General features: G+C 38.3%; 1 protein-coding gene and 1 long non-coding RNA gene across 10 annotated transcripts in view; one reads left to right on the top strand and one right to left on the bottom strand.

Moving 5' to 3' along the window:
• Positions 1–9,618, bottom strand: part of LOC115941124 (uncharacterized) — an 81,357-nt gene that overhangs the window by 26,073 nt on the left and 45,666 nt on the right. The window lies entirely within an intron of this gene.
• Positions 1–9,618, top strand: part of ABHD18 (abhydrolase domain containing 18) — a 53,160-nt gene that overhangs the window by 35,850 nt on the left and 7,692 nt on the right. For 8 of the 9 annotated variants that reach the window (XM_081811910.1, XM_081811909.1, XM_081811914.1 and 5 more), the window contains 2 exons: positions 1,468–1,557; positions 2,224–2,325. The exons of the other annotated variant lie outside the window; for it this stretch is intronic. In XM_081811910.1, coding sequence (XP_081668036.1) covers positions 1,468–1,557; positions 2,224–2,325 — 192 coding nt within the window. The remainder of the gene's footprint in view (positions 1–1,467; positions 1,558–2,223; positions 2,326–9,618) is intronic. 9 annotated transcript variants of the gene reach the window in all.

Here is a 9,618-nt window from a genome sequence, read left to right as displayed (position 1 = left end):
CCTCATGGGCCCTCTCATTTCCTAGCCAAAATAGCAGTTTGCCCTCCTGGTTCCAATCCAGAGCTTACTTCCTATGAGGAGCTCTTCCTGACTCCCAGCCTAACCCCAGACTGTACTTCATCTCTCCTTAGTGCTTATTTCACTGCACTGTGATTACTTTCTTAGCAGTTTGTTCTCTCCATGAAGCAGTTGGTTCAGTAAGGGCTCGTAAATGTGCTCTAGTTTGTTACCTGGACATATTAGCCACTCAGGACATTTCGAAAGAAACAACAAGTTTTTTTGTAAGTCATTTGAGTTATAAAATTAAGTTCAAAAACTGATTAAAATTCAAAAAAATTATTACACTGTGAACTTGAAGGGTGGAAAGGATTTCTTTTCCTCCCTAGTAGTGTTTCTATTTTTATGACCTAGATTGGGGTCTTATAACTTTCACCTGAATTACTTCCTATACTGGTTTCCCCACCTCAGGTCTTACCTGCTCTGATCAGTCCTATAAACTGCTATCATTTTAGCTTCCTTGAATCACTTCTTTGACAGTGCTGCTCCTTTGCTCAGACCTCTTTGTTAATTTCCCATTATATACAGAGCAAAAGGGACCTCTAATCTGATACTGTCCAGTCTTTCCAGACCTAACTATCTCTCCCACCCCATTGGCTACATATGCCCTATTGACCAGCCAAACTAAAGTATATTGGCCGTTTTCCTACCTGCCTTTGCACTTTTTCACCATCTTGCCTTTGATCATATTGTCTTCTTTAAATGGAAGACAAGATCTCATCTTTCATTTCCCCTGAAAGACAGCCAGTTCATGAAGCCTTCTCTCATTCCTCTAACCAAAAATAACTTTTCCCTTTTCTAAACACACACATTACATTACTTTATATCACTTATATAATCTGTTTGTATTTCACCAAATTCTTGGCATTTTTCAAAGTCAGCCCCAAAGGTCTGAGGTTTTGTAGTTGTGATTTTGCTGTACCTGAGCAAGTCATTTAGGTAATGAATATGATCAGCCTGCTGCCCAGCATCTACATTTCAGCCTGTTTGCTCTATATTTATCCAGTAGAAAGTAGTTCTCTATGAAGGGTCTTGAGATTACTTAAAATTCTCCAACGTACTTTAATTATTTTCTAAGGGGGAAGTTATATGTCATTGAATTTGTGATTTGGGGAGTTTCAGAAGGCTACTAGACATTCTCAAGAGCATTTAGAGATTTTTTTTTTTTTAAGATTATATTTTTAAGTAATCTCTATACCCAACGTGGGGCTTGAACTTACAACCCCGAGGTCAAGAGTCCTGTGTTCTACTGACTGAGCCAGCCAGATGCCCCAAGTATTTAGAGATTTTGTGTTCATATCTTATCTCAGCAATTACTACCCAGACTACTTCTTAATATCAAATACTTTTCATTTTAATGAATAGAAATTTAAACAGAAGCTCTCTAACTGACTGTTAAACATATTGCAGATGGCTTCCTTAGCAGTATCCAACTGGCCTAAGCCCATGCCATTGATTCCATGTCTGTCTTGGTCCACAGCATCTGGGGTCTTCACTACGGTAATTTTAATTGCAATTAATATTTAGATAGCTATATATATAATTAAAGTTGTTTTTGGGGTTCCCAAAACCACCTCCAGGTTTGCTGATTCTCTAGAAGGTATCACAGGCCTTACCATATAGTCTGATTCATGACTAAGACTTATGATATCAAAAAGATACAATACAAAATCAGCAAAGGGAAAAGGCACATAGGGCAAAATCCAGAGGAAATCAGGCACAACCTTCTATTGGAATCTCACAGGATGTGTTTAATTCGTCCAGCAATGGTTTGTGATAGTATGTGTGAAATGTCCATCAGTGAAACTGAGTTGAGCCTGGCAGCCCAGGCTTATCAGGGGTCAATCATTTAGGCACCCTCTGTCTCACATGTATGAAAATTCCAGATGGAAAGTACATATTCAGCAGAAACTACATTGTACAAGCAGTTTGGGCACAGTGACCCACCCTGTCATTTAGAAAGTTGTGTATTGGGTTTAGGAACTGTTTATTAGTCAAGTTCCCAGATTCTAATCAAGGGCCAACATTGCAAGCAGGGCTTTCTAAAGATAGGAAGTTTCAAGCCTGCTATGTTTACTCTTTTCTGCACACTAATAATTAAAATTAAAATTATTGGACAAAATGTTTTATGGAGTGATTTGATCTTAACATAGTTTGTTATTTCAGGGTGTGCTAAGTAAATCGATTAATTGGAGGGAGCTAGAAAAGCAGTATTATACACAGACAGTTTATGAAGAAGAAATTATTCACATGCTTGAATACTGTGGAGTAAGTATTTTTAATCTCTGCATAACATTGGGGGGAAAAGTTGATTGTGTTTAATGATTCAAATTTTTTATTTTTTTTAAGATTTTATTTATTTGCGAGAGAGAGAATGAGAGACAGAGAACATGAGAGGGAGGAGGGTCAGAGGGAGAAGCAGACTCCCTGCTGAACAGGGAGCCTGATGTGGGACTCGATCCCGGGACTCCAGGATCATGACCTGAGCCGAAGGCAGTCACTTAACCAACTGAGCCACCCAGGCGCCCAATGATTCAAATTTTTAAGAAGAATCACAAATTTGTTAAAAAGCAGTCGTACTTTTTAGTTTTTAAGATTCTTCATTTTAAAATAAAACATAGATACAAAAAATCATGCAATGCAAATGTATGGCTCATACCAATTGAATAGAAATTGACCACCTAGGGGTACCTAGGTGGCTCAGTCAGTTAAGTGTCTGTCTTTGACTCAGGTCATGATCCTGGGGTCCTGGGATTGAGCCCCGCATCGGGCTCTCTGCTCATCAGGGAGCCTGCTTCTCCCTCTGCCTCTGCCACTCCCCCTGCTTGTGCGTTCTCACTCTCTCTTTCTCTCTCTCAAATAAAATAAAATCGTTAAAAACAAATAAATAATTTTTTAAAAGATTAAAAAAAAAGAAAGAAAGAAAGTGACCACCCAGATAGTCCAGGATGGCAGGGGAGTAGGAGACCTTAGTTTTGTCTGGTCCCAGGAATTCAGCTACATACCTATCAAATCATTTTGAACACCTGTGAACTCAACTGGAGATCTAAGAAAAGAATAGCTGCAATTCTACAAATAAAAAAGCAACCACTTTCTGCAAGAATGACAAGATGGAAAAACTCACCTCAAAAAAGAGAACAAGAGGCAGTACTGACTGCCAGGGACCTAATTAGTATAGATATAAGTAAGATGTCAGAAATAGAGTTCAGAATAACGATTATAAAGATACTAGCTGGGCTTGAAAAAACACTAGAGGATCCCTTTCTGGAGAACTAAAAGAACTAAAATCTAATCAAGTCAAAATAAAAAAAGGCTGTTAATGAGATGCAGTAAAAAATGGAGGCTCTAACTGCTAAAATAAATGAGGCAGAAGACAGAATTAGTGATATATAAGACCAAACGATGGAGAATAAAGAAGCTGAGAAAAAGATAAACCACTGGATCATGAGGGGAGAATTTGAGAGATAAGTGATACCATAAAGTGAAACAATTTTAGAATAATTGGGATCCCAGAAGAGGAAAGAGAGAGGAGGGAGTGCAGAAGATATATTGGAGCAAATTATAGTGGAGAACTTCCCCAATTTGGGGAAGGAAACGGGCATCAAAACCTAGGAGGCGGAGAGAACCCCCTCAAAATCAATAAAAATAGGTCAACACCCCAACATATAATAGTGAAACTTGCAAATCTCAGAGACAAAGAGAAAATTGTGAAAGCAGCTCAGGGTAAGAGGTCTGTAACCTACAAAGGCAAGACCTATCCACAGAGAACTGGCAAGCCAGAAAGGACTGGCATGATGTATTCAGGGTGCTAAATGAGAAAAATATGCAGCCAAGAATACTTTATCCAGCTAGGATGTCATTCAGAATAGGAGTGAAAAAGCTTCCAGGACAAACAGAAACTAAAAGAATGGTGATCACCAAACCAGCCCTACAAGAAATATTAAAAGGGATCCTTTAAATGAAGAGAGAGCCCAAAAATAACACAGACCAGAAAGGAGCAGAGATAATATATAGAAACAGTGACTTTCAGGTATAACAATGGCACTAAATTCATATCTTTCAGTAGTTACTCTGAATATAAATGGGCTAAATGCCCCAATCAAAAGACACAGGTATCAGATTGGATTAAAAAAAGCAAGACCCATCAATATGCTGTCTGCAAGAGACTCATTTTAGACCCAAAGACACCTCCAGATTTAAAGTGAGGGGGTAGAAAACCATTTATCATGCTAATGGACATCAAAGGAAAGCTGGGGTGCCAATCCTTCTTTCAGATAAACTAGATTTTAAACCAAAGACTGTAATAAGAGATGAGGAAGGACACTGTATCATAATTAAAGGGTCTATCCAACAAGAAGAGCTAACAATTGTAAATATTTATGCCCCTAACATGGGAACAGCCTATTACATAAGCCAATTAATAACAAAATCAAAGACACACATCAATAATACTACAATAATAATAGGGGACTTTTAACACCCCACTCACTGCAATGGACAGATCATCTAAGCAGAAACTCAACAAGGAAACAAGGGCTTTGAATGACACACTGGGCCAGATGGACTTCACAGATACATTCAGAGCATTCCATCCCAAAGCAACGGAATACACATTCTTCTCTAGTGCCCATGGAACATTCTCCAGAATAGATCACATACTGGATCACAAATCAGGTCTCATCTGGTACCAAAAGATTGGGATCATTCCCTGCATATTTTCAGGCCACAGTGCTTTGAAACTGGAACTCACTCATAAGAGGAAATTTGGAAAGAACTCAAATACATGGAGGCTAAAGAACATCCTAGTAAGAATGAATGGGTCAACCAGGAAATTAAAGAAGAATTTAAAAAATTCATGGAAACAAATGAAAATGAAAACACATCTGTTCAAAACCTTTGGGATGCAGCAAAGGCAGTCCTAAGAGGGAAGTATATAGCAATACAAGCCTTTCTCAAGAAACAAGAAAGGTCTCAAATATGCAACCTATCCTTATACCTAAAGGAGCTGGAAAAAGAACAGCAAATAAAGCCTAAACCCAGCAGGAGAAGAGAATTAATAAAGATTAGAGCAGAAATCAATGAAATAGAAACCAAAAGAACAGTAGAAAAAATCAATGAAACTAGGAGCTGGTTCTTTGAAAGAATTAATAAGATTGATAAACCCCTGGCCAGACTTACCAAAAAGAAAAGAGAAAGGACCCAAATAAATAAAATCATGAATGAAAGGGGAGAGATCATAACCAACACCAAAGAAATAGAAACAATTATAAGAACATATTATGAGCAACTATATGCCAAAAGATTAGGCAACATATTATGAGCAATTATATGCCAAAAGATTAGGCAATCTGGAAGAAATGGATGCATTTCTAGAGACGTATAAACTACCAAAACTGAACCAGGAAGAAATAGAAAACCTGAACAGACCCATAACCAGTAAGGAAATTGAAGCAGTCATCAAAAATCTCTCAACAAACAAGAGCCCAGGGCCAGATGGCTTTCCAGGAGAATTCTACCAAACATTTCAAGAAGAATTAATACCTATTCTTCTGAAACTGTTCCAGAAAATAAAAATGGAAGGAAAATTTCCAAACTCATTTTATGAGGCCAGCATTACCTTGATCCCAAAACCAGACAAAGACCCCATCAAAAAGAAGAATTACAAACCAATATCCCTAATGAACATGGATGCAAAAATTCTCACGAAGGTACTAGCCAATAGGATCCAGCAGTACATTAAAAGGATTATTCACCAGGACCAAGTGGGATTTATTCCTCGGCTGCAAGTGTGGTTCAACATCTGCAAATCAATCAATGTGATACAGTACATTAATAAAATAAAGAAAAAGAACCATATGATCCTCTCAGTGTAGAAAAAGCATTTGGCAAAATACAGCATTCTTTCCTGATAAAAACTTTCTGCCATGTAGGGATAGAGGGAACATACCTTAATATCATAAAAGTCATCTATGAAAAGCCCAGAGTGACTACCCTTCTCAATGGGGAAGAACTGAGAGCTTTTCCCCTAAGGTCAGGAAAACTACAGGGATGTCCACTATCACCACTGTTGTTCAACATAGTACTAGAAGTCCTAGCCTCAGCAATCAGACAACAAAAATAAAAGGCACCTGAATTGGCAAAGAAGAAGTCAAACTCTTACTCTTCACAGATGATGTGATACTGTATGTGGAAAACCCAGAAGACTTCACACCAAAATTGCTAGAACTCATACAGGAATTCAGCAAAGTGGCAGGATATAAAATCAATGCACAGAAATCAGTTACATTTCTATACACCAACAACAAGACAGAAGAAAGAGAAATTAAGGAGTTGATCCCATTTACAATTGCACCCAAAACCATAAGATACCTAGGAATAAACCTAACCAAAGAGGCAAAGGATTTGTACTCAGAAAACTATAGAATACTCATGAAAGAAATTGAGGAAGACACAAAGAAATGGAAAAACGTTCCATGCTCATGGATTAGAAGAACAAATATCGTTAAAATGTCTATGCTACGTAGAGCAATCTATACATTCAGTGGAGTCCCTATCAAAATACCATCAACTTTTTTCACAGAGCTGGAACAAATAATCCTAAAACTTGTATGAAACCAGAAAAGACCCCGAATAGCCAAAGGAATGTTGAAAAAGAAAAGAAAAGAAAAGCTGGTGGCATCACAATTCCAGACTTCAAGCTATAATCATCAAGACAGTATGGTACTGGCACAAAAACAGACACATAGATCAATGGAACAGAATAGAAAACCCAGAAATGGACCTTCAAATCTATGGTCAACTAATCTTTGACAAAGCAGGAAAGAATATCCAATGGGAAAAAGTCTCTTCAACAAATAGTGTTGGGAAAATTGGACAGCCCCATGCAGAAGAATGAGACTGGACCATTTCCTTACACCATACACAAAAATAGACTCAAAATGGATGAAAGACCTAAATGTGAGACAGGAGTCCCATCAAAATCCTAGAAGAGAACACAGGCAGCTACCTCTGTGACCTTGGCTGCAGCAACTTCTTGCTAGCTATATCTCGAAAGGCAAGGTAAACAAAAGGCCAAAATGAACTACTGGGATTTCATCAAGATAAAAAGGGTTTTTGTTTGTTTGTTTGTTTAAAGATTTTTTATTTATTTATTTGACAGAGAGACACAGCGAGAGAGGGAACACAAGCAGGGGGAGTGGGAGAGGGAGAAGCAAGCTTCCCACTGAGCAGGGAGCCCGACGTGGGGCTCGATCCCAGGACCCTGGGATCATGACTTGAGCCAAAGGCAGCCGCCTAACTACCGAGCCACCCAGGCGCCCCAAGATAAAAAGGTTTTGCACAGCAAAGCAAACAGTCCACAAAACCAAAAGACAACCAACAGAGTGGGAGAAGATATTTACAAATGTCTTATCAGATAAAGGGCTAGTATCCAAAATCTATAAAGAACTTATCAAGTTCAACACCCAAAGAACAAATAATCCAGTCAAGAAATGGGCAGAAGACACGAACAGACATTTCTCCAAAGAAGACATACAAATGGCCAACAGACACATGAAAAAATGCTTGGCAGCAGGGTAATCCAAATCCAAATCATAACCACAATGAGATACCACCCAAACCAGTCAGAATGGCTAAAATTAACAAGTCAGGAAACGACAGATGTTGGTGAGGATGCAGAGAAAGGGGAACCCTCCTACACTGTTGGTGGGAATGCAAGCTGGTGCAGCCACTCTGGAAAACAGTATGGAGGTTCCTCAAAAAGTTAAAAATAGAGCTACCCTAAGATCCAGGAATTGCACTACTGGGTATTTACCTCAAAGATACAAATGTGATCTGAAGGGGCACATGCACCCCAGTGTTTATAGCAGTAATGTCCACAATAGCCAAACTATGGAAAGAGTGCAGATGTCCATCAACAGATGAATGGATAAAGATGTGGTATATATACACAATGGAATACTACTCAGCCATCAAAAAAATGAAATCTTGCCATTTGTAGCAATGTAGATGGAACTAGAGGGTATTGTGCTAAGTGAAATAAGTCAGTCAGAGAAAGACAGTTGTCATATGCTCTCATGTGGAATTTAAGAAACAAAACAGAGGATCATAGGGGAAGAGAGGAAAAAATTTAAAAATGTAAAAAAATTAAAAAGAAAAGCAAGAAATGGACCAACCAACCCAGAAACCACTTCCATGTGTCCTAATTAAAAATCCCTTCTCCCCCCACTATTAATCATAATCCTGATTTTTATAGTAATTACTTCCTTCTCTCTTTAAAATAATTTTATTGTCCAAATGTGTATCCTTAGACACAGTTCTTTTATTTGTGCTTTTAAGTATCTTTTAATTTGTAAATTCTCTTCTATTCCTTTCCCTTTTTTTTATAATTTATCTATTGAAGTTTTAGGCTATTTATGTGTAGAATTTTTCACATTCTAGCCACTTTTTTTTTTTTTAAGATTTTTATTTGTCAGCACAAGCAGGGGAAGCAGCAGGCAGAGGGAGAGGGAGAAGCAGACCCCCTACCGAGCAAGGAGCCTGATGTGGGACTTGATCCCAGGACCCTGGGATCATGACCTGAGCCGAAGGCTGATGCTTAACTGCCTGAGCCACCCAGGCGTCCCAAGCGTAGCTATTTTTTTATTGCATTCTCATGGTACAGTTTAGCATGTTCACGCATGCTCTGTATTGCCTGAAAGTTGGCAGCTGTGTCTAGAGTCAATTAAATTCAGTTGTTGTTTCTTTGGTAGGAGTATAGGAAACACATAATGTCTGGTTGTCTCTATTTTGTGAGGTAAGCCTCCACTGATGTTTAATACCTATGTCTATTAATTAGTGGAGGGCTGCAAAATGCTGATATTCTAATTCTGTCATTTCTTTTTTATTTATTTGTTTGAATGCTTGTATAAAAAGGCACTTATCTAGCTATTATTTGGTTACCTAGTAGTTCAGTTCATATAGGAAAGGCAAGATAAATGCTTGATTCTTTACCATAATCCACCAGTTTTCAGGATAACGAATTGGTTCCCTCTTAGTCTCCTAAGGTAACCAGTTCCTTTCATGAATTTTTTTCTTTTTCTGAATTTTTAATTTTACACATTGAGTTTGGAAGTTACTGAGAATCTCAAGAAATATCAGAAAGGAAACGAGAATATCTGCTATCAATTAGGACTTTTTATAATTATGCCACTATAAATCTCACTCTTATAAAGTAAGTCTATCTTGTATAGTTTTTTTTTTAAAGATTTTATTTATTTATTTGAGAGAGAGAATGAGAGACAGAGAGCACGAGAGGGAAGAGGGTCAGAGGGAGAAGCAGACCCCCCGCTGAGCAGGGAGCCCGATGCGGCACTTGATCCCGGGACTCCAGGATCATGACCTGAGCCGAAGGCAGTCGCCCAACCAACTGAGCCACCCAGGCGCCCCAGTCTATCTTGTATAATTACTTGCCTAAGAACTTTGTTACAAAATACCTCTACCTGCAAGTTAGTTCCTTGTGTTCCCCTGCACATATAAGCAAAAAGATGCCTATATTTGAGAGCTTATGAGAAAACTCAATGT

Source organism: Leptonychotes weddellii, chromosome 2, assembly GCF_054177405.1.
Source record: "Leptonychotes weddellii isolate Sample4059 chromosome 2, ASM5417740v2, whole genome shotgun sequence".
NCBI lineage: Eukaryota > Metazoa > Chordata > Mammalia > Carnivora > Phocidae > Leptonychotes > Leptonychotes weddellii.
This window is presented reverse-complemented; position numbering and strand designations above follow the sequence as displayed.